The 25,290-nt window shown below is 36.2% G+C and overlaps 1 protein-coding gene across 1 annotated transcript in view; it reads left to right on the top strand.

The window, feature by feature from the left end:
* ADGRV1 (adhesion G protein-coupled receptor V1) overlaps positions 1-25,290 on the top strand; it is a gene marked incomplete at its 5' end in the record, with an annotated part of 491,204 nt that overhangs the window by 34,244 nt on the left and 431,670 nt on the right. The window contains 5 exons of the mRNA XM_080804325.1: positions 2,623-2,749; positions 3,539-3,756; positions 4,379-5,122; positions 7,943-8,316; positions 17,702-17,878. Coding sequence (XP_080660451.1) covers positions 2,623-2,749; positions 3,539-3,756; positions 4,379-5,122; positions 7,943-8,316; positions 17,702-17,878 — 1,640 coding nt within the window. The remainder of the gene's footprint in view (positions 1-2,622; positions 2,750-3,538; positions 3,757-4,378; positions 5,123-7,942; positions 8,317-17,701; positions 17,879-25,290) is intronic.

Raw genomic sequence — 25,290 nt, 5'->3', positions numbered from 1 at the left:
TAGCTTCTGGACTGAAATATTCCGAAAGAGGAAAATGAAAAGAAAGAGATCACTTAATTTTTGTTTGTGCTACATTTCTCCACCATTTTCTCTATCTTTATCTCTCTTCGGTTTTGTCTATTTCCTTTCTCTCTTTCTCATTTTTCACAGGACTTAGTAATAAAATTTTACAAAGTATCATCTTACTGTCTTAGGAGGAACAATTTAACTTTGTAGCATAATGTCCACAAAAGAAATTTAGCAGTTGCAGAAAAACCCACAAATTAGGCCTTATGTAGACAAAAAACATTTTGATGAATTCAATCATTGTCCTAAAATTTAAATGAAAGAAATTGCTACAGGTAAAAATAATTTTGGTAATATAAAAGTGAAAAACAGAAAATTTTGCTGTCACGTATAGAAAGTAGATGAAGAAATGCCATTGTTTTAATATCATTTACTGTAGGAATAAGTTCTTGATTCCATTTATTACTTTGGTGTCATTCTGGGGAAAATTATTGTGTCCCAAACATCTCTGAGGTCGAAATGTCACTGGGCTCAAACTCTTATCAGGAACAAAATGTCATTATGATTAAAGTAGTGGATTGGAACGTCGAAACCTCTTATAAAGAGAATGGAAAATCACTGTACAAGGAGAGGGTTGGCATTTATTTTGTAGAATGCATCATTGGGGAACTATGTAATTGATATTGGAAGAGAAAGGGATGGAGAGAGAGGTGTTATTGGATGGCTGGACTGAAGTATACTGCCACTGCATTTGTCTTCAGTATTTTTCCATATGTGGTGGCATCTGAGAATCTAATGACTTTAGCTACGAAGAGTTGGATGACATAATTTGTGCTTTTACATCCCTTCTGTGTTCTTTATCTTCCACTTTTCTCTCCTCATTCATGATGTCATGACATCGAGGGCCTGAGGGGATCAATGGCAGGAGGGCTGGACGAGCAGCATCTCCAACATGACCTCATGCTGGCAGTGGGTATCTGTGCCTGATACTTACTGTTCATGGTGTATATCCTAGATTGTATTATTGGATCAAAGGATGTGGCCATCCTCAGAGCCCTTGTTAAATATTGTCTGTTCTCCCTGTGGAGAGACAGAGTGAGTTTTTAGTACCACCTGTGACATGTTGCATGACAAATGCACATGATACTAGAACCCTGACAAAATTAGATTTTGTTATTTTTGTTTTTCTTCAATTTTATGATTATTTTTAGTTTTCTATTACTTTATATTGTTAGCATTTTCTATACAATGATTTACTATCTATTTTTTATGTTTTTTCCATCTTTCTTTTTTAAAAAAGATTTTATTTATTTATTTTTTTCCCTCTTTCCATTGGCTAATTATCAAGTAAGTTTGAATACAGTTGTATATTTATATAAATTATTTTTAATGTGCTGGTTTGCTATATGTAATTTCTGATTTTATAATTTTAGTTTTAGTGTTGCCTTCTTCTGATTTTGAAAGTTTTCTTTCTTTCAGTTCAGCTAACATTCATAAATAAATTTTGTGTACCAGTTATGGAGCTCTACTCTCCTAGGGCATAGAAGTGATTAAGAAGGATTTGTTCAAGGATCTTACAGTAAAATGTGTATGTGTGTGTGCATGTTTGTGTGTGGGTTACTAAATTAATGTGAAAATTGTTATGATAGACTGACAAAGTGGGAAGTGCTACAGGAACACAGTGGAGATGTTCTTACCTTAACTTTAGAATTCAAGGAAGAATTCCTGAGAGAGATGTTGCTTGAACTGGTCCTGAGGACTAACAAGTGTTGAGAAAAAGTGAGGAGGAATTTTGCTTGCATAGGGAGCAGGAGAAGCAAAGAGGAAGAGCTTTGGACCTCAGGGAAGTGATGAGAAGAGAACTGATGTCTTGGTAGTAATAGGACTGACACACTCTGGACGGAATTCAAGTGGAGGAATCAATTTCAGCACGATAAAGATTGCTTTGTTCTATGTATGACAGGATCAAACTACTGCCTGAAGACAGAGATTTAAAGGGAAATGCTCAAGCCAGTCATTCCAATTAATATGAACTGGAGTTTTTTTTTATGTTATGGGATGATCCTTTTATTATTTTTATGAAATCAATCTACCTCAAAACTTTGGAATTAGATAAAACTATGTTTTTGATTTCTAATTAAACTGTTGAAGCAATATTCCTATTGCAAGGGAAAGTATCATGTGTGTTTTTCTTTTTTTTTTTTTAAAGATTTTATTTATTTATTTGTTGGACAGAGATCACAAGTAGGCAGAGAGGCAGGCAGAGAGAGAGGGGGAAGCAGGCTCCCTGCTGAGCAGAGAACCCGATGCGGGGCTCAATCCCAGGACCCTGGGACCATGACCTGAGCCGAAGGCAGAGGCTTTAACCCACTGAGCCACCCATGCGCCCCATAGGAAAGTATCATGTGTGTTTTTCAATGAAGTACGTCTCCTGTAATTAAACATTTCCACAAAGACAAGTCACATTAAACTTGTTTAGGCATCTCTCTCTTATTTATGACCTTCAGTGAGGAAATGCTTGCTGAAATTTGAACTTCATTATAAAACTTCTTAATTTAAAATATGAATTTAACAGCAACTTAACTACTCCTTTGTTATTTTGACTTTTTAATTTAGGTGACACAGTGGTATATCAATATGGAATAGCTACAGTGATAATTGAAGCTAATGATGACCCAAATGGCATTTTTTCTTTGGAGCCCATTGACAAAGCAGTAGAAGAAGGAAAGACTAATGCATTTTGGTAAGTGTATTTGGATAAGGTAAATTCAAAATTGGATAAAATAAAACCTTTAGTATGCACAAATTTGAAATATTGTTACTATTTCAAAAATTTGAAATTAGTTAAAAATTGAGTAATTTCAAAGCTGGTACTCCAAATGAACGGTAAACTTTATGTTGTTGCCACTTGTTTAAAAAAATACTTTAAGGGCAACTGGGTGGCTCAGTTGGTTGGACATTTGCCTTCGGCTTGGATCATGATCCTGGGGTCCTGGAATCAAGTCCCTCGTCGGGCTCCCTGCTCAGGGGCAGTCTGCTTCTTCCTCTTCCCTTCACCCTGCTTGCGTTCTCACTCACTCTCTTTCAAATAAATAAACTCTTAAAAAAAAAAAAAAAAGAACGACTTTAGGGGGTAAAGGGAAATTATCATACCCACTCTCCTCATCCCAAATTCTGTCATCTGTCAGGATGGAGAGACTCCAGCTATCTGAGGTCTTCTCCTTTGCTTTTGAAAAACTTTTGCCAGTTTTCGTCTAAATATTTTTCGTTTGGGTTTGGAATTTATCCCTCAGTTTGGACTTGAAGACTATGACTTTTAAGACTGCTTCTCTTTGTTATTTAAATTTCTGCCTCTTTCTCTTACCATGAGATTCATCATGGTTACTCAGTAAGGACTGGCTGACTGGTTTATATTAAAGACAACAAACAGAAAAAGAATATTTCTGAGATAACACTGAAAGGTATCATTAGAGTAAAATTCACTACTTATACATTTTTCATAAAAATTAATTTTCTTTAATTTGTTATGTAGGATTTTGAGGCATCGAGGATACTTTGGCAATGTTTCTGTGGCTTGGCAGCTGTTTCAGAATGATTCTGCTTTGCAGCCTGGACAAGAATTCTATGAAACTTCAGGGATTGTTAACTTTATGGATGGAGAAGAAGCCAAACCAATAATTCTCCATGCTTTTCCAGATAAAATTCCTGAATTCAATGAATTTTATATTTTAAAGCTTATAAACGTATCAGGTGTTGTGTTTTTCCATCTTTTTTTATTTCACTCCTGAAGTTTAATGTTTCTCAAGTAAATAATTAGAGCTGTATAGAAAATGCAATTAATGAAGAAGTAAGTGTATCTTGATTATCCAATTTTAAATGTCAAAAACACCCTTTTGACAGAGTGTTATTTTTAACATTCATTTTGTGGTCTTAGCTTGGTTAAATTTTATGGATGGAGACTTACATTCCTCTTCAAACTTGTAAACAGATTTTTTTTCACACCAAGTAGAGTATCTCCAACAAAATATTAATGGAAGTTAGGAAGTACACATTCATGAAGCTTAAAGCTTGGTCTTTGTACCATTTAAACAATTTAAACAATCAATTTTCCCATCACTTTTGGTTTTCAGCACAGGAATTAAAACTCCCTAGTTAATATCCTCTTTTCAGACTTGATTATTAATGAAATTATTCTGAACCAAAATACCCCTGAAAATATGATGAATATCATATGGTGACACAGTTGTTCCATTGATCAATGAATATATTATTTAACCAGAAGTTTACTCATCAGATTCCTTTTGTCTTCCCCTTATATTATAAAGTACTTCAAATTCTGACTTCTTATTCATTATAAATCATCTTATTACAGGTGGATCCCCAGGCCCTGGGGGCCAACTAGCAGGAACCCACCTCCAGGTGACAGTAATGATTCCATTCAACGATGATCCTTTTGGAGTGTTCATCTTGGATTCAGAGTGCTTAGAGAGAGAAGTTGCAGAAGATGTACTCTCAGAAGATGATATGTCTTATATTACCAACTTTACCATTTTGAGGCAGCAGGGTGTGTTTGGTGACGTACGAGTAGGCTGGGAAATACTGTCCAGTGACTTCACTGATGGTTTGCCTCCAATGGTAGATTTTTTGCTGGTTGGAATTTTCCCCAGCACTGTACATTTACAGCCACACATGCGGCGTCGCCACAGTGGAACAGATGCTTTGTACTTCAGTGGACTAGAGGGTGCATTTGGAACTGTTAATCCAAAATACCATCCTTCCAGGAACAACTCAATTGCCAACTTTACCTTTTCAGCCTGGGTAATGCCCAATGCCAATACAAATGGATTTGTTATAGCAAAGGATGATGGTAATGGAAACATCTACTATGGGGTAAAAGTTCAAACAAACGAATCCCATTTGACACTTTCTCTTCATTACAAAACTTTGGGTTCCAATGCTACATATATTGCCAAGACAACAGTCACAAGGTATTTAGAAGAAAATGTTTGGCTTCATCTTCTAATTATCCTGGATGATGGTATAATTGAATTCTACCTTGATGGAAATACAATGCCCAGAGGAATCAAGAGCCTGAAAGGAGAAGCCATTACTGATGGTAAGTGTCATCTTTATAAATAGGATTCTGAATTTTGGATCTTTAAAAATTTTGATTTCTTAAGAAGGCTAACAGGTATTAAAAAATCTGCTTGTGTATTGGTTTAATTTCTTTAAATAAAACTTACACCTTCCAAGACCATAAGTTCTGTACTGAGTGTTGCAGAAATGAATCCGGCAGTGTCTGCCCTTGAGGTACGTAAAATAGGTTCTGGGAGAGAGAGATGCAAAGGGATCACTTCAGTGTGTTGTAGGAAGAAAGGAAAAGATTAGGATGGAGGAATATTTATCCTTCCCCTGGTCGGAGGAGGGATGGGGCATGATAATACTATTTAGAAAAAAGAGCAGAGATGTAGAAATGTGAAAGAGCATATTGTGTTTGGGGAATTCTTGCTTGGGAGGTCTTGTTGGAGGTGAAGTGTGGTGGGCATAAGGTTAAAGAGGAATCAAGAAAGAAAAAGTACTTTTAAAAGCTCATCAATGACAGGGTTGTTGTTGTTTTTTCAAAGATTTTATTTATTTATTTGACAGAGAGAGACACAGTGAGAGCTGGAACAGGGAGAGTGGGAGAGGTAGAAATAGGCTTCTCACTGAGCAAGGACCCGGATGCGGGGCTCAATCCCAGGACCCTGGGATCATGACCTGAGCCGAAGGCAGACGCTTAATGACTGACGCACCCAGGCGCCCTTACAGGGGTTTGTGGTATCAGTAGATAAAGTGGTGAATTCTATGGAGAGCTTTGAAGAAATAATCTTTGTTGTTTTTAACCTGGATTATTGCTGTTTCTTTGAGAAATATATCTTTGTGCATATTTAAACACAAACATTGGTTATCTCCATTATAATCACCATTTCCTTCCCAGGCCCACTATCCTAGGATGTGATCATTTTTTTTACTTAGTAAGAAAGCAGAGCACAGCTTTGTACAGTTATAGCTTAATAGAGTACTTTCCTTCTGAACTGCCTGAACTGGATATCTGGTTGTCTTTTTGGTCCCAATAGAAAAAAATAGACGGGCAAAGGAAACAACATGTACACACTACTGATTTCAACTGCATGGATTATGTTTATAGCACTTCGTAGCATTAAATTAATCACCTTTCGATTGTGTGAATACGTTGATTCGTTTGGTTAAGACATGTTGTTAGAATGAGTGGGAAAGATTGAGGAAAGTGAGAGCTGGGTGTTTCTTTTCCCTGTGTAGTTTACTGTAAGGAACTTAGGTTATTTTTGTAATTTGTAACTTGGAAAGGAGAATTTTAAAGTTTATATAAAACTTAAATTTACTGATGAAATATATGTTATTTAGTATAAAATATATAAAAGTGTACATGTTGCAACTATACAAGTAGATCAGTTTTTAAAACTTTAAATGCATCAGTTTCAGCACCCGTGTCGCTAGCCCCCAGGGCACGAAATAGCATTCCAGAAGCCCCTGGCTCTTCTCCAGTCACTAACTCACCAGTCTGCCCACCTTCTATTGCCATTTCTAAGAGCATAAGATGAGCTTCTCCTGTTTTTAAATAGTAAATAGTTTTTAATATAGTAATAGTTTTTAAATAGTTTTAATAGTTTAATAGTTTTTTAAATAGTAAATAGTAAATAGAATTGAGCAGTGTGTATACTGGCTTCTTTTGCCCAGTATTGTTGATAATGTTTATCCATACTTCTGCCTGTTGTAGATATATTACTCTTACTACTAAATAGTCTGCCCAGAACCACTGGAGAACACATGGGGGTCACTGTGATAATAACGTTAGCAGGATACTTCTGACTACTCTGAAAGAACCACCTGGGTAGTGACTTGTAAAAAAAGGTGCCTTGAAAAAAAAAAAGGTGCCTTGGTGGATGATTTTGATAAAAAAATATTGCTTGTACTTTTTTCCCCAAAAACACTGCCAAGCTCTCATCTTATATAAATGCTTTACTTGAGTTATTGGAGAGGGAATAAGTAAAGAAGTAAGAACTGGTAAATTTTGAAAAAGATTGTTGTTGATATAGAGTAATATAATTGGGCTGCATGTTGTGATTACCATGAACAAGTCTGTAAGACTTGCCTATGATACCGTTACTGGGGAGGAATAATTCTTTTCTACCTCCTTTGCATTAATTGTTTGGGTAAAGAGTTATATTTGGCCCATGAAAACTGTTGTTGAATTCTCACAGCTTTATTTAACTCAAGATGTATTTCTAATAGATTAAGCCTTGACGTTCTCGAAGAATAGTAATAAAAAAGTTTAAAAAATTGTGACTGAATTAAATCATTGCATTCTTAGGTGTGCAAGGAAATTTTAAAATTTTCTGGAGGAAACGTCTATCTAAATATACACCGATACATACATGTATACATATACACGCATATATACACATGTACAAAATATCTTAAATCCCAGCAATTAGAGATTCACGTTTCATCGTAACAGAAAGTAGCCTTTATTTGATTATATTCTCGTCATGTGTTTTACTTATCTAATAAAACCTCTCAGGGGCGCCTGGGTGGCTCAGTGGGTTAAGCCTCTGCCTTCGGCTCAGGTCATGATCTCGGGGTCCTAGGATCAAGCCCCGCATCGGGCTCTCTGCTCAGCAGGGAGCCTGCTTCCCCCTCTCTCTCTGCCTGCCTCTCTGCCTACTTGTGATCTCTGCCTGTCAAATGAATAAATAATATCTTTAAAAAAAAAAGATTCTTTCTAAAAAAAACAACAACAACAAAACAACAACAAAAAAACCTCTCAACACAGTTGCTTCACTTTCTGAATCACACTTGTAATGTGGGACAGGATACTTGTGGATATTGTAGCAATTAAATCCATTTCTAATTTCAGGTCCTGGAACACTGAGAATTGGGGCAGGAATGGATGGTAATGACAGATTTACAGGTTTGATGCAGGATGTGAGGTCTTATGAGCGGAAACTGACCCTGGAAGAAATTTATGAACTTCATGCTATGCCAGCAAAGAGTGATTTACACCCAGTTTCTGGATATCTGGAGTTCAGACAGGGAGAAACTAACAAATCATTCATTATTTCTGCAAGAGACGATAATGAAGAGGAGGGAGAAGAATTATTCATTCTTAAACTGGTCTCTGTATATGGAGGAGCTCGCATTTCTGAAGAGAATACTACAGCAAGATTAATAATACAAAAAAGTGACAATGCCAATGGCTTGTTTGGTTTCACAGGAACTTGTATACCAGAGGTAAGTAGTGAGCTTGGGGAATTTTGGAGTTAATAATTCCTTGTAGGTGGATTTGTTTGGAAGTTTGGGAGTGGGCTTTCTTTCATTTGGTAAAAGTGCTTAAGTATCTGCTATAAGCCCTGAAGTATGCTAGAGTCAAAGGTTGCAAAAGTGAATTATGAAGTCTTTGCTCTTAAAAGTTCACAGTTTGAATCAGAGGATTAATCAGCTGATAGAAGTAATAACGAGTTAGCAAATGAAACTTTGGCAGTTATTTTTAAGGCTAATATACTTCACAGAATGCATAGAATATTCCACGTGTCATTTACTTTGGCTAATCTCTGGATACTGCATAAGTAAGTGAAATGATATGTATTGAAAGCTTCTGTGTGTAAACCTGGCGATTCACAGACCTGTATCCCTGGGGATAAAAATACATTATATGTTTATTAAAATAAAAAATTAAAAAAAAAGAAAGCTTCTGAATAATAGTAATTGAAACTTTATTAAAATATGATTTATTAAAAAGATTTTATTTATTTATTTTGACAGAGATCACAAGTAGGCAGAGAGAGAGAGAGGAAGGGAAGCAGGCTCCCCGCTGAGCAGAGAGCCAGATGCGGGGCTCGATCCCAGGACCTGGGATCATGACCTGAGCTGAAGGCAGAGGCTTTAACCCACTGAGCCACCCAGGCACCCCTAAAATACGATTTTTTTTGAGTTTTTTGTTTGTTTTCGTTTTTTTTTTTTGTTTTTTTTTTTTTTTGTGAAATGTACTTGAGTAGTTACAACATTCCTCTGTGTTGGGTGTGATGCCTTCCTTATCACCTTTCTTGGCCAGCTTCATTCATTAGGCTGTTTTACTGTCCTTATCAGTTCCTTCCAGGTTTTCGAAGATTCGTAATCATCTTGGTTTCCTGTTCAGTAATGTGAGATCTCATGACACCACTTCACAGGTGTTGAGTGTGACAACAGCTCCATGCCCATGAAGGGATGCCAAGAAACAAGAGTCCTTTCTTTGCAAGTTGATTCTTGTAGATTTAGAAGGGTATTGTTGTAAATTGAAACAATTAAGAAAGCCATGAATTAGTAGAGGGTGAAAAAAAGTATCGTGGTCATAGGCCTGATTTAGCTCAAATTGGGGAGCTAGCTCTCTGGACTGTCTTAATGCCCTTCTTAGCTCTTTGGTTTGGTGATCATTGTAAGTGATTTTCAAATAGTGGGCTTTTTCTATACCAGAAATACTAGAATACTCCACACTAGGAAGGGCAAATGTCATACAAATCGATAACTTAAAGAAGAAATATGTTTATCTATAATGGTAATACTTTTAATTATTCAATCATTAAAGAATTTTACATGTTAGATTTTTTATATACCCGACAACCTATAATACAGCCGCAACACATATTACTTATGATTCTCTCCACTTAATAAGGTTAGAAACTGAAGCTTAGAGACCTGAAAAAATAACCCAAGTTGAATTAAATAAGACAGAATCAATGCCTGATTCAAAGCTTGGCAGTTCTCAGCACTAAGTAAATACTAATTTTACTTTTTTTTTTTCCCTAAGATACAGTAGAAAGAACTGGAATTTGAATTGTGACTTCTAGTTTTGTCTTTCCCCTATTTTTAGTATCATTATCTCTATTTTCAAAAAGACAGGTGTCTTCATCAGGTTGTGAGACCCATTAAGGTGCCATGTAAAATCAGCTTCCCTTTAATTCCCTTTATGACCTGGCATCTGCCACAATAGCTCTGGCTTCCTCCTGGTCAGCATACTGGTCAGACTCCTCTTTGGTCAGTATGTTTCAGTCAGGCTTGCATGTTTCAGTTCCATTCTTGGCACTGGGGCTTCCTTGCCTCTAATTGGAATACTGTCAATCCAGATCTTCAGAGCCAGTCATTCAGCAGTTCTAAAGACATCTCCTCAGTAAAGACTTGTTTGTTTAAGGTAATCGCCCATTCCCTTCTCCCAACTGGTTGTTCTCCATCCCTTCACCTGCTTTTACATTTGTGTAACATTGATTATACTCTTAAATTCCCTTTGTTATTTAAACGTCTACTTATTTATTGGCTATCCCTTTCTACCATAGAGATAAAAGAACTCTGAGTGTAATAAGGTCTTATTGTTCATTATTGTATCTCCAACACCTAGAATGGAACATAATAGGTATTCAATAAATCTTAGTTGAACTTATGAGTGTATTTTAATAATAAGACATGAGAAGGCTCATAGTTCAAACAACAAACACATTTAGATTAAGTTAGCTGCGTAAACAACCAAACTAAAAAAACAAACAAACAAAAAACAAAACATAAATGTCAAAACCCTGCCCAAAATGAGGATTAGGTTTTGTGTGTTTCTCTGGCTTTGTGGGCCATTGTAATGAGTTTTTAATGCTGGCTTCTCTCACAAGTTCCACCGATAGATTGTGTTGGTGTTGGTTTACCTCCATGTAGGTATGTAGCTTTGCCTGTTTATAGAAATCTTGGAATTTGAACAGGACCAATCAAAGTCTTTAATGGCAGAAGAGAGAGCTTCGCTATGTGGGCCACAACACCTATACTATTAGAACTTCTGGAAAGGAAGAAAAAACATGACAGGTTTTTCTCCAAGCCCAAATGAGAGGGAAATAAAATATATCTATATTGGAAAGAGTAAAGTGTAGATGGTTTATATAAGAAAGCATTGTTGAGTCTACAGATCCAACATTGGAATTTGTCAGGAATATTATAGAATTTTCATTCCTGAAAATATTAAGAGTGTAAGTATAGAATTCTTATTTTCATCTTGGTGTGATTTGAAGACAGGAGTAATATTAATGTGATATATTACTCTTATCATCATTAATATTTATTGATTGCTTACTCAAGTCGTGACTTGAAGTACAAGGTAGTCCAATGGGTTTTAATGTATTAGGGTCTGATTTCACATTGCAACTAAATTCTAAGAAACTACCACTTGTCAAATGGGTATAATGTGGAGGAGGAATATCTATAACTATCTGCCAAGACTATTTAAATCCTTTTCTGGTTACATATGTCTGTGAGGCTGGATATTTTTCATATATTTCAACCAAATAACAAGTTAACAGCATAGAAATTGATTGTGAAAGGAGATATGAGAACCTAGCTGTCTTCTATTAAGCTAGGCATTAAAAGAGATACATAAAAATATAATACAATGCCCCTTTGTCACTAATTTTTTTAGAAAATATATTCACATAAAGCACACTGCTTATATTAGCATGTAATGAGTTTATTATTGTTATTTTTAAATGAGTTATTATATCAATATTTACGTTCTTTTCAGTTTTCAAAATAGTAAAATGGCAAACATCAGATTTCACCAACATTAGCAAAAACCTCCTTGGGGTTCTTGATAATTTTTATGAGTGTTTAGGGGTGTTGAAACTAAAAATGTGGGAATTACTGGTTTACTCTATGCTTGGAATTGTCTGCAGGGTTTAAATTTTGTAGTTATTTGCTTGATTTTTGGAAATAAAAACCACTATCGCTTCCATAGATTCTTCATTGTGTTGTTGCAATGATAGTGAAAAGTTAATTTTTTTTCTTATTCCTTCAAAAATGCAAAAGGCAGTCAAGGTACTTAAAGACTTGTAAGTCAGGCTATGCTTTTACAGTTTCATAGATTTATGAAATAAAATAATATGAAGGTCAAAATGAAAGCATAATCACACCCCTTAAATAATTAGAATATGCAGCATATGACATAGTCTATACTTGCCATATTGAAAGAGTAGATAATTATTTTGTGATTTGTTCCATCTTAACCAGGTACACCATATTCTTCTAAACAGCAGGTGCTTAATAAATTATAATTGGAAGAATGAATAAACCTGTATGTTGTTGAGCGCCCTGATGGGGCCACGCCAAGTAGGATTCCAGGTGGTATCTGTATTGAACAGATGACTGAGTTTTGTTGGGTCTGTAGCATAGCAACCACATTCTCATGTTTTCCTCCCGTGTTTTGTTTTTCTGTGTAATCTTTAGTGTTACTTTCCCTCCACCTTATTTTAACACTATTTTTGTATGTCCTACAGTCTTATATACCCAGTAATATAAAGTAATGAGATTGCATTTCATAATGTTATTTTTTTGTAACTAATACTTGGATTGCATTTTATATTTATAAACTCACAGCTTAAGAATAAATTTAGAGACATTTTGAGAGGATCTTTATAAAAATGAGAATATTATTTAACTTGGACTGTGTTTGTTTTTAAGTGCCTGGCGTATGTTAAGTAGAGACGTTCCTTTAGATATAATGATATTGATATAATCTGATATCACAGATCTTTACCTAAGTGTGAAACACAATAAAAAATTAATTGGATGTGTAATTTTAGGCATTAGCTTTAATCTTCTATTCCAATACAGAAAGCCAGTTTATGGCTCAGTACATTATTTTTTTCTGGGAAAATATGTTTTAAAAACTTTTCTGATGGTTAAGCTTTGTAATTACTCTCCTGCAAATCTGAAGATTGAGGAAATTTTTGACTCAAAAGAAAACAGCAATGGCTACTGTTGTTTCTTTTGAAAAACTGAATGATGATGGTTTTGATGATTATTTCTTGATGTTATGCTTCTCATATACGGGCCTAAACATTTGCTTCTATCATGATTCCAAAGGCAATTAGATGTATATTTTAACAGAAAAAATATTTTAACTCTTTATTTGCTGTTTTAATTATCTTCTGTTATTAATAATGCCATCATCTGGTTCAGTATTTCCCAAAGTATGTGTGTGATGACCTTAATCAGAAATAGCTCATGTATATTCCAGAACAGCATTCCTGATTGAGGACTCCATTTCTGAATCAGAACCTCTGTCAGGGAGATGAGATGGGAATCAAAAATCTGGATTAAAAAATATCTTTTTAAAGTGGCAAATTTCATATATGTATATATAAAACAAGAGAAAATAGAATAATGAACCCCAGTGACACACCAGCTAAGCTTCAACATTTATCAGCCTTTTGTCAGTTTTTTCTCTCTCTCTTTTTTTTTTGACTGAATTCATTTTTAAAGCAAATCTCAGACACTATGTCATTTCTCTGTAAATTCTTAAGTATGAAAAGTGGATTTTTATGGACCTTTGACATTTGAAGCTTCTTCCCAATTGGCAAATTGTAATTTCCTTTTTTGAATAAATTACTAATTCATTAGATTTTCTGTGAAACTTTTATGTGTAGCACATATTTGTACACAGTTGTATTGGGTATAGATAGCTTCTGTTTTTCTTTTTTTTTTAAGTTAAAAATAGTAGCTGATATATTTTAGTTAGGGCTTTACTAAATGAAAACGTGATTAAGTAGCTTTTCCCCATGTGATTCCTGCAAGTAAGAAGCTCCTTTCTTAGTCTTGGGTGCTGCATGGTAATGCTCTCTGACTTGTTAAGAAGTTGTAAGGAGATACAACAATTCCTGAATGTATCTTTGGATCTGTTTCATGCATGCCTCCTGCTAAAAGGGGGGAGTTGAATATTCACATATTGGGATTAGTGGCTTATTAATATAACTCATTAAAAATGTTCATTCTGGTTAAATTTTGGGGTGGAATAATAGGACATATGTGTTCCCATTATGATAGGGAACAAAATGGGTGGAAATTTTTTTTTCAATATGTAAGCATATGTATTTCTTTTTTTTTTTTTTTAAGATTTTATTTATTTATTTGACACAGAGAGAGATATCACAAGTAGGCAGGCAGAGAGATAGAGGGAAGCAGGCTCCCTGCTGAGTGGAGAGCCCGAGGCAGGGCTCGATCCCAGGACCCTGAGATCATGACCTGAGCTGAAGGCAGAGGCTTTAACCCACTGAGCCACCCAGGTGCCCCAGCATATATATTTCTTGATAAAATGAGAGAATGTAGCATTGTTTTTTGTAATTGTGTATATGTCTGTATGTTTGTCAAGGAGAAGAAATATAAAAATTTTACAGTACTTAATGTATTACTATAGCTACCAGAGAAGGTACTTGTTTTATCCCCACCCAAATCCATGAGACATTATGATCCTCATTTTAAGGAGAAATCACGTGCCAAGTGATAAGAGTAAGGAAACTCAGGACTTTGACCTTAAAGCCATACTCTTTCCATCACACTTTTATGTACTGGCAGCTGTAATGAAAATGCTGATGTAGATGCCTAGGTAGAAGGTGGGAATTAAATTAGATGCTTATTGAGCACTTGGGTTTCTGTGCTGCTTCCCCTTCTCTGCATCCTCAGGATTGGAGGGCCCCACCTTCAGAACACTCAGTTCTGCCATCATATGTTTGAGGAGCTCCTAAAGATCACTACACTATGCCAAATTGAATAGAGAAAACACAGAATGTAAGGGGAATATGGGTTAGACTACTACTCAAAAACTTAGTGACATGTAAAAAGAAAGGGACCTAATAAGCAGTTTTATACAATAAATGTTTAATACTTATATACTGCAAGAAATATGGTATATACCTAGGAAAAAACCCTTAAGTTTGCTTGTAAAAGCATGCATCAGAGGAAAATGCAGGTTGTATATTCTTGTGAAATAATGGAAGGAGGGTTATCTGACATCAGAGGGAAGATTGTCACATTAGACGGAGTGAAGTATGGTTAGAAACACGTGTGTTGCATGGAGTAACTGGTAGATGTTTCAGTTGTGTTTGTGTGTGTTCTCCTGTGGCTTGTTTCCGGTCAGTGCAGTTTTCTGTGTTCACCGTGTTTCTTGTTGATGAAATCATATAAACAAATGTGAAATCCACATTGCAGATTATGGATTATGGATTATCCATGTTATGCTCTCAGATATAGGAGTTCATTGGAACAGTTTTATGATTTCAAAACCAGTGTTACGTCATAACTGATTATACTTGGTCCATTTCTTTCCATCCTATAATTCTCTTGTCATCTCATCCAGTCTTTAAATAGCATTTATATAATGATATATTTATATACCATTTGTATGTGGCCTTAAATACCATTTGCATATTGATTCCTTCCAAATTTATCATGTTAATCATGACCTCTCTCCAAAGTTCCAGACTCATTTCTCTAGCTGCCCACTTGACACATCTCTTGGATATTTCATACTGGACATGTTTAAAAGTCAACTCTTTGACCTTTACCCTAAAACCTGTAACTAACTGGTGGAGGAGGAAAAATCAAGCCTGCTTCACCCCATCCTGACTTGGCTTGATTTATTGGAGCTTGCTAGAAGTGGGCCACCACCACTCTACTTCTCCATTCACAAGTGGCCCTGAAAGATGAGGGCAGAGCAATGAACAGCCCACTTAGCCATTCATCTTATGTGAAGGGAGAAATGGCCTGAAGTTATGAAGACACAGTGTGAGCAGTGCTAATGATGTGGTCTGGCAGGGGCTTGGGGTCATCAAGACTAGAGACAATGAAATTTGGGGAAGAGTCACATGAAAAGATGGATGGAAGTGGGCACTAAGTGTGGGGCTATTTTACTCCAGAGAGGGCAAAAGCTCATTATTATTGGAACTAATTCTTACTTTAGCTAATGAGCTTATATTCTTAGTAGTCTGCCAGACCATCTTCTGAAGGCTAAAAGAATGCCTGCTGTGTCCATGGGGAAGCCTGCCTCAAAGGGATTTATTTTATGTGAAGAAGGTACAACAACAGGCACACAGTCATAGGATTGTCTGTCCTTACTCTATACCACATCACCTGAAGCAGCTGGCTTATGACAGTAATGGGATGGCCTATGATAGACTCAGCTAATATGCCAGCTCAAGCACTGCATCTTGTAGGGTGGGTGTCTTGTTAGCCATGATCTTGTATGTATCCAGTGGCTGATACCTGTCCAGTGTTCCCTGTACCTAGGCTACCTAGGCTGAGGGGGCAAGAGTTAGAAGTAAGAGTGGCCCTACTTCCATCACTCCTGGTGACCAACTGCCAGAATTTGTGTTTCCCACTCTCGTGTTTTAGGTTCTACTGGATTTGAAGTTCTGATTCTGTCTGGGTCAGGGGGTGTCTACCAGGAGACCACTGGGGACTCTCCTAAACAACCTCCTGTCATTTTGGGCTTTTCATTCCAGGACCTGCAGGCAAATAAAAGAGTTATAGTATTGTCCCAGAAATGCTTGGTCTTCTTTACTATGGGCATCTAAGGTTGCTATTACTCTTTGAAGTAAGGATGTTGAAAGTTGGGGAACCTCAGGATTTACTGGAACATATCCTGGTGCTTCAGTGCTCATTGGTAACTGTTTTGAGTATTGCCTATTGGTGGGTAAATTTCAAATCTGTTCTTTCCAGCACCAATGTTGGCACCAAAATGAATCTATCTAATGCTGACAGAGGTGTTTATGATTGATAGGAAAAATAGAATGATATTATCTAAATTGGGATTTGCATTTTGAGCTCCATTCATTGAGTTTCAGTACTTTTTTCTATGAATTACATATATGCTTACTAACATACAAATAAAATTGGATTAAAAGACTAAGAATTTAAGAATATGAAGACTAGGTGGCAGTCATTTAGGCGTCTGACTCTTGATTTCTGCTCAGGTCATGGTCTCAGGGTCATGAGATTGAATCCTATTTTGGACTCTGCACTGGGTGTGGAGCCTGCTTGGAATTCTCTCTTCTTCTGGCCCTCCCCTGCTCATGTCCTCTCTCTCTCAAAAAGTAAAAATAATAAAAGTAAATAAAAGCTCTTCTAACTTCTTGCTTCATATAATTTTTAAGTATTATCCTAAGTGTTCAGATAAAAATATTTTCAGTGTGAAAAATACCTACAGACATGTGTATACATATGTATAGGTATATATGACAAAACTGTAAAAAAATAATAAGTATAACATAAATGCCCTCATTGACCTGACTTTTGTCTCCTCACCAGATATTTCTCAAGGCTCTCGCCACTTGTTACTTTTGCTGTTCTCGGAATTATTTCATAAAATCCATATTACCTTTTATCCATGCCTAGAATGTTCTCCCTGATGTCATGTTCTACTGTCTACCCCTTACTTCCTCCCCCCATTTGGTTTATCTATGCTCAACTTTCATAAAACTTTGAGTTTGTCTTCCTCTTTAGATTTATCCTCAGAATGGACTGTGCATTTTTTTCTTGTAATCTTTTGTACCATAGTGTACCTGTGCATGCACGCTCGCGTGCACACACACACACACACACAGAATCAATGAATGGATTACATGTACAGTGAACTGATTATAATAATTACTTTTGTAATTTCTGTATTTTGTATTTTTATAAAATGTATAAAAGAGTGAGATAAGAATGTAGAGCTGTCCTTAGAGTGTTAGAAAGTTACAGAATTAAGGTTATGGTAAAAGGACTCCATGAAAGCATTATAATTTTATCACTGATTTGAATTGGTATATACTTGTAAATAACTTATGTTCAATTTCAGATTGCAGAGGAGGGATCCACCATTTCATGTGTGGTGGAGCGAACCAGAGGAGCTCTGGATTATGTGCATCTGTTTTACACCATCTCACAGATCGAATCTGATGGCATTAATTACCTTGTTGACGATTTTGCTAATGCCAGTGGAACTATCACATTCCTTCCTTGGCAGAGATCTGAGGTAAACGCAACCTTCTTTGTTTCCTTGAAAGCCTATTGGAAAGCTTTTCTTTTCTTTTTTTTTTTTATCTCAACACCTTTCTTTCTTTTTTTTTTTTTTTTAAAGATTTTATTTATTTATTTGACAGACAGAGATCACAAGTAGGCAGAGAGGCAGGCAGAGAGAGAGGAGGAAGCAGGCTCCCTGCTGAGCAGAGAGCCTGATGCGGGACTCAATCCCAGGACCCTGGGATTATGACCTGAGCTGAAAGCAGAGGCTTTAACCCACTGAGCCACCCAGGTTCCCTGGAAAGCTTTTCTTTATCTGTTGGTTCTGTAATTTGTTTGCAGCATCTTGTTATTTAGGCAATTTAAAGTATTTAGATCATTAGGTAAATACCATGGTTTAAAATGTTTTTGTATTTATTAAAGATTTTATTTATGTAAAGAATTTATTTATTTTAGAGAGAGAAAGCATGCTAGGGGTAGGGAGTAGGGGCAGGAGGGGAGGGAGAATCAGACTCCCCACTGATCAGGGAGCCCGACTTGGGACTCAATCCAAGGACCCCAAGATCATGACCTGAGCTGAAGGTAGATGCTTGACTAACTGAGCCACCCAGGTGCCCCCATTTTTGTATTTGTTTATGTAAAAAGAAAAATAAGATTTTTGAATGATGTGTGTTACAGTTTTATCTGTTCTTCAATAACAATATAATAAAAATGGTGTGGATTGAAGGTTTGTCATTTTGGGTTTTTTGTTATTGCTGATACAATGGGAAACTGCAGAATTCTTTTTTTTTTTTTTTTTTTCTCACCACAGGACATACCCTCCCCAGTGTCCATCACCCAGCTACCCCGTCCTCCTACTCCCTTCCCCTCCGGCAACCCTCAGTTTGTTTCCTGAGATTAAGAGTCTCTTATGTTTTGTCTCCCTCTCTGGTTTCATCTTTTTCATTTTTCCCTCCCTTCCCCTATGATCCTTTGTCTTGTTTCTCAAATTCCTCATATCAGTGAGGTTATATGATAATTGTCTTTCTCTGCTTGACTTATTTTGCTTAGCATAATAACTTCTAGTTCCATCCATGTTGTTGTTAATGGCAAGATTTTGTTTCTTTTGATGAGTGCATAGTATTCCATTGTATATATATACACCACATCTTCTTTATCCATTCATGTTGATGGACATCTAGGTTCTTTCCATAGTTTGGCTATTGTGGACATTGCTGCTAAAAACATTTGGTTGTACATGCCTCTTTGGATCACTACATTTGTATCTTCAGGGTAAATACCCAGTACTGCAATTGCTGGGTCATAGGGTAGCTCTATTTTCAACTTTTTGAGGCACCTCCATACTGTTTTCCAGAGTGGCTGCATCAGCTTGCATTTCCACCAGTAGTGTAGGAGGGTTCCCTTTCTCTGCATCCTTGCCAACATCTGTCATTTTCTGACTGATTAATTTTAGCAAGTTGAAATTTAAAAAAACTACTAATGAGGGGCAATCAAAAATGGAGGCTCTCACTGCTAGGATAAATGAGGCAGAAGAGAGAATTAGTGATATAGAAGACCAAATGATGAAGAATAAAGAAGCTGAGAAAAAGAGAGATAAACAACTCTGGATCATGAGGGGAGAATTCGAGAGATAAGTGATGCCATAAGATGAAACAATATTAGAATAATTGGGATCCCAGAAGAAGAAGAAAGAAAGAGGTGCAGCAGGTATACTGGAGCAAATTATAGCAGAGAACTTTACTAGTTTGGGGAAGGAAACAAGTATCAAAATACAGGACACACAGAGAATCCCCCTCAAAATCAATAAAAATAGGTTCACACCTCATCTAATAGGAAAACTTACAAGTCTCAGAGAAAAAGAGAAAATCCTGAAATCAGCTCAGGACAACAGGTCTGTTACCTGCAACAGTAGAAATATTAGCTTGGCAGCAGACCTATCTACAGAGACCTGGCAGGCCAGAAAAGACTGACATGATATATTCAGAGCACTAAACAAGAAAAATATGCAGCCAAGAACACTATACCCAACTAGGCTGTCACTGACAATAGAAGGAAAAATAAAAAGCTTCCAGGATAAACAAAAAATAAAAGAATTTGCAAACAACAAACCAGCCCTACAGGAAATATTGAAAGGGGTCACCTAAGCCAAGAGAGAGCCTAAAAGTAACAGACCAGAAAGGAACAGAGACAATATACAGTACCAGTCACCTTATAGGCAATACAATGACACTCAATTCACATCTCTCAATAGTTACCCTGAATGTAAATGGGCTAAATGTCCCAATGAAAAGACACAGGGTATCAGAATGGATTAACAATACCCATCGATATGCTGCCTGCAAGAAACTCATTTTAGACTCAAAGACCCTCCAGATTGAAAGTGAGGGGGTGGAAAACCATTTACCATGCTAATAGACATCAAAAGAAAGCTGGGGTGGCAATCCTTTTATCAGATATTTAGATTTTAAGCCGAAGACTATAATAAGAGATGAGGAAGGGCACTATATCATACTTAAAGGGTCTTTCCAACAAGAAAATCTAACAATTTTAAACATCTATGCCCCTAACATGGGAGCAGCCAACTATATAAACCAATTAATAACAAAATCAAAGAAACACATCGACAGTAATACCATAATATTAGGGGATTTTAACACCCGCCTCCCTGAAATGGACAGATCATCTAAGCCAAAGATCAACAAGGTAATAAAGGCTTTAAATGATACACTGGACCAGATGGACATCATAGATATATTCAGAGCATTCCATCCAAAAGCAACAGAATACACATTCTTCTCTAGTGCACATGAAACATTCTCCAGAATAGATCACATCCTGGGTCACAAATCAGGTCTCAACTGGTACCAAAAGACTGGGATGATTCCCTGCATATTTTCAGAGCACAATGTTTTGAAACTTGAACTCAATCACAAGAGGAAAGTTGGAAAGAACTCAAATACATGGAGGCTAAAGAGCATCGTACTAAAGAATGAATGGGTCAACCAGGAAATTAAAGAAGGATGAAAAAAATTCATGGAAACAAATGAAAATGAAAACACAACTGTTCAAAATCTATGGGACACAGCAAAGGCAGTCCTGAGAGGAAAGTATATAGCAATACAAGCCTTTCCCAAGAAACAAGAAAGGTCTCAAGTATACAAACTAACCCTACACGTAAAGGAGCTAGAGAAAGAACAGCAAATAAAGCCTAAACCCAGCAGGAGAAGAGACATAAAGATCAGAGCAGAAATCAATGAAAAAGAAACCAAAGGAATAGTAGGACAGATCAACGAATCTCGGAGCTGTTCTTTGAAAGAATTAATAAGATTGATACACCCCTGGCCAGACTTATTAAAAAGGAAAGAAAAAGGCCCAAATTAATAAAATCATGAATGAAAGAGGAGAGATCACAACCAACACCAAAGAAATACAAACAATTATGAAACTGCAGAATTCTTAATGGTACTCTGCTTTCTAATCAGGCACTGAGATGTTCTTGTAACTATAATCTCAACTTTATTTTTTAATGTGGGAAAATGAAGTAATTTTTCTTTGTTTCAAGTGATCTCCAATTTTATCAAAACTTTCTGTGAACTGTCATCATATTTCTGAATAGGTGCTCCAGAAATAAGTGGCACTTCTTACAAGTGAAATCAGGATGAGACTGTGCCCTCTATTAGAATTTTTTTAAACATTCTTTTGTTCTATCATGTTAGATAATCACATCAGTATAATTTTTCATTAAAAATATAAATAACTTACATGTCATCAGTGACAAAGTAGTAAAATAGCTTAATACTTGCAAGTATAATCTATGAGAAAATTTCTAAGGGGGTTAGGAGTTAATTGGATGAAAAAGATAAAATTGAGAGGAGACAGATTTAAAGAGTTAATACTAAAGAAGAATGATCAAATCTCTATAATTTGGGGGAAGAAGAAACTAAATATTTTATTACAAAATTTCTCCAATAGCAGGCTGCAGATTGAGCCATGGTAAATATTTTGCTGGTCTTTGGTAAAATTAGGAAAACTAGCAAGTTTTCGTAAGGCTAAAATTACTCAATTTTAAGGACCATATTTTAATCTGATGCTGTCTTTTTCACCCTCCTGGATTTAAAGTGTGGTTTTTTTTAGTCAAGTTAAAGTGTTAGTATGTGGTTCTTTTTTAATATTTCTATTTGGAAAACAGGGCTGATTCCACAATTTTCCCTTGTGGAATTTACCAACTATGAAATGAAGATACAACTTGAAACCATTGTTTTATAAAGTGGATTCATACACATTTTGGAAGGGAAAAGAATTAATCACATTTTAGTCAGGAAAACAGTTATATGTATGCCTGTCAAGATTTATTGAAAATATTTCCTTCTATCATTTTTAATTCATTTTTTAAAAGATTTTATTTAATTGACAGAGAGAGAGACCACAAGTAGGCAGAGAGGCAGGCAGAGAGAGAGGAAGGGAAGCAGGTTCCCTGCTGAGCAGAGAGCCCAATGTGGGGCTCGATTCCAGGACCCTGATATCATGACCTGAGCCGAAGGCAGAGGCTTTAACCCACTGAGCCACCCAGGTGCCCCTCATTTTTAATTTCCTTAAAAAATAATTGACACTGAAAACAGAATAATAACATTGAGCAGTGGGATTGGCTTATAACACCATGTCTGCTAGATCTATACCAGCCTCTCTGTCTTACCAAGCCAACGACAGGGTACTGAGCTGTCACTAGTGCTCCGTGATTGTGCTTTCTAGCACAGACAGCAGTGTAAGGTAGTCTCCACTTCTCTGCTGCCTTCCAGATATTGGGGGAGTGCAGCTAACTGAATATACTTAAATCGTATCTGAAAACCTAGCTGCAAGGGAATCTGGAGAGTGTGTGTGGTGTGTGTGTGTGTGTGTGTGTGTGTGTGTGTGTTTTTCCAAAGGATGGGAAATTACATTGGAAATGTGTTTTTCAAGTTTTTTTTTAAAATGGCCCATTAATTATGAAATCAATTAAGCAAGTTACGATGAAGAGTTTAAAAATTGAGTAGAAAATAGGAGAGCATATATAACATATATAGTATATATATATAAAACATATATAGTATATAGTAACATAAAGTAAAGGCAAATGTTTTTTGTTATTTACTGAGTTACCAGGTAAAATACATTTATTTATACCTTGATAGGGTCTTCATTTCACTAAAATGAATGAGTACTTTGGTATGCTTCAACCCTTTAAAAATATTTACTGCTTTATTTTTAACGTACATCTTGATGTTTTGGTATTACTTTTCAGAGCAACATTTGTTAACTTGCTTTCTAAGAGCAAGACATTTTAAATCTTCAGAATAAATATTGTTCCCTTTTGTTCAGGAACACTGACATGACTTGGGTAATAGGTGTCATTTTTGCACTTCTCCTTAGAGTATATTGGCTGTGCCGTATATTGCTTTCTAATTTAAAATCAAGATAAAAATGAACATTAAAACTAAATTCAGATTCTACCTCAGACCTACTAAATCAAACTCTAGAAAAACTACTTAAAAAAAAAAAAAAGGTAAACTGAAAATTTAAAAAAAAGTTCTCCAAATGCTTTTAGGCCCAATGACTAGTAGTTTGGAGACTGCATTTGGAGTTAGTTTGTCGTCAGACTATTGTCACCTTCCTTTCTGGGAGAAACCAGGAAGTCACCCTTCATTCCTTTCTGTCTCTCACTTGCTGTACTACGTGAGACATTGGGGTCTGGGTCTTCTATCTCCAGAACAAATCTCAAATCTATCTCTTTTTCTTCATCTCTACTGTCACTGCATTAGTTCAGGATGTCATTATTTCTGGTCAGTCACCTCCTAGCTCAACTTCTAGTATCCTTTCTTGCCCCGTCCACTCTGTTTACATTCTGCCATGGTACTTACTCTAAAACAAAATTCTCATTTTGTCAGTTTCCTGCTTATGATTCTTCAGTTTCACTCCACTGCCTATGGAATAAAGTCCAATTTTTTTGGTGTATGAAATTTACTACTGTCATGTTTTCACCATCAAAATTTGTGATCGTGGTCTTTCCTTCTTGCCTTTGTATAAGACCAAACGAGAGATATTGGCTACTTTGACAAGCTTAAAGCAAACTTCAGAAATGTCACCAATAGCATGACCTTTGCAACCAAATCCAGCAGTCAAAATTCCATTTCTTAGAATAAAGTCAGCAGTTTACTTCTGGTGTCAGTGGCAATCATTAAAAGTACCCATTCATTATATAAAAACCTGGGAGAAACTCTTCCAGGAACAGAAACTACATTAGACTAAAGCACTTACATTAGTAAAATTCAGACAACCATCATTAGGCACCAAGGCTGTGATTTTCTGACGTTCTTGACCAGCAGGACCCTGACATAATCCCTGATGGCATAATTTGGGTGTTTGGCTTTCCACTCTTTTTTCCAACATAATTCGCTTTGCATGGGAAGCTCCTCTAACAGTGTTGACCTTCAGAACTATGCCCAAATGGGCTTTCTTGTACTGTATGTCGTGCCATTCCTGGTCTTGTCAGTGGCCAAGGAGCTTCTTGGCTGTATGAAGACCGAACACCTGCCCATTCTGCTGGCGCCATGGGCCTAAGCAAAAGAGTCCCTTTTTTTTTTTTTTTTTAAATGATAGCATAAAAGGTCCCTGTGGTCTGACTCCTGACTCTATCTAGCTGTATTTCCTGCTCCAGTAATGGCACGGTCCAATTGCAGTTCCTTGTAAGCGTTATTCTTTCATGCACTGTGTGCCTTTATAAGTATTGTTTCTTTTACTTGGAATTCCCTTCCCATTATTATTTACAGTTGCAGCTAATACCTTAAGACTTGCTTAAAAGCTCTCTGTTGTAAAATCTTTAGTAGGTAGAGTTGGTTGGGTTTTTTTGGTCTGTTTAGTTTGTGCATAACTCTGTCATGATACTTCTTATTTATGTATTTAAAATCTTATAACATTTTAAATATGTGCAACATTTATTATTGCACATATTTATTAATTGTTAACTTAATATTTATTAAATGTGTGCAATAAACACTATGATTACTGTATTTTGTGATTCAGAATTAGACAACAAACCTACTAACTAGCATTTTATATTGCATTTTAAATTTTTTCTTCATGATTTCTCTCCTACAATAGACTGTGAGCCTCTTAGCAACTAGAGCCTTCTCTAATCCTGGCACATTATAGGTGTCAAAACATACTTATTCAGTTAATAAAGGAAGGGGGAATTGTTTTTTCACTTCAAATTTTGAGGAGCATGTCTGAGTTACTGCTAATTTTTGGAAGGATTGCTTGTGCCAGACTTTCAAGGTCCATCATGAATCTCTTTTCTAAAATGCTGCTACTAAGTATGTCAGGCACTAGACATGTATATGTTGCTCTTTCCTACTGCCCCACCACATCCCATCAGATAACATGTAGTTCCTC

This window comes from Martes martes (genome assembly GCF_963455335.1).
Source record: "Martes martes genome assembly, chromosome: 5".
Classification (NCBI taxonomy): domain Eukaryota; kingdom Metazoa; phylum Chordata; class Mammalia; order Carnivora; family Mustelidae; genus Martes; species Martes martes.
This window is presented reverse-complemented; position numbering and strand designations above follow the sequence as displayed.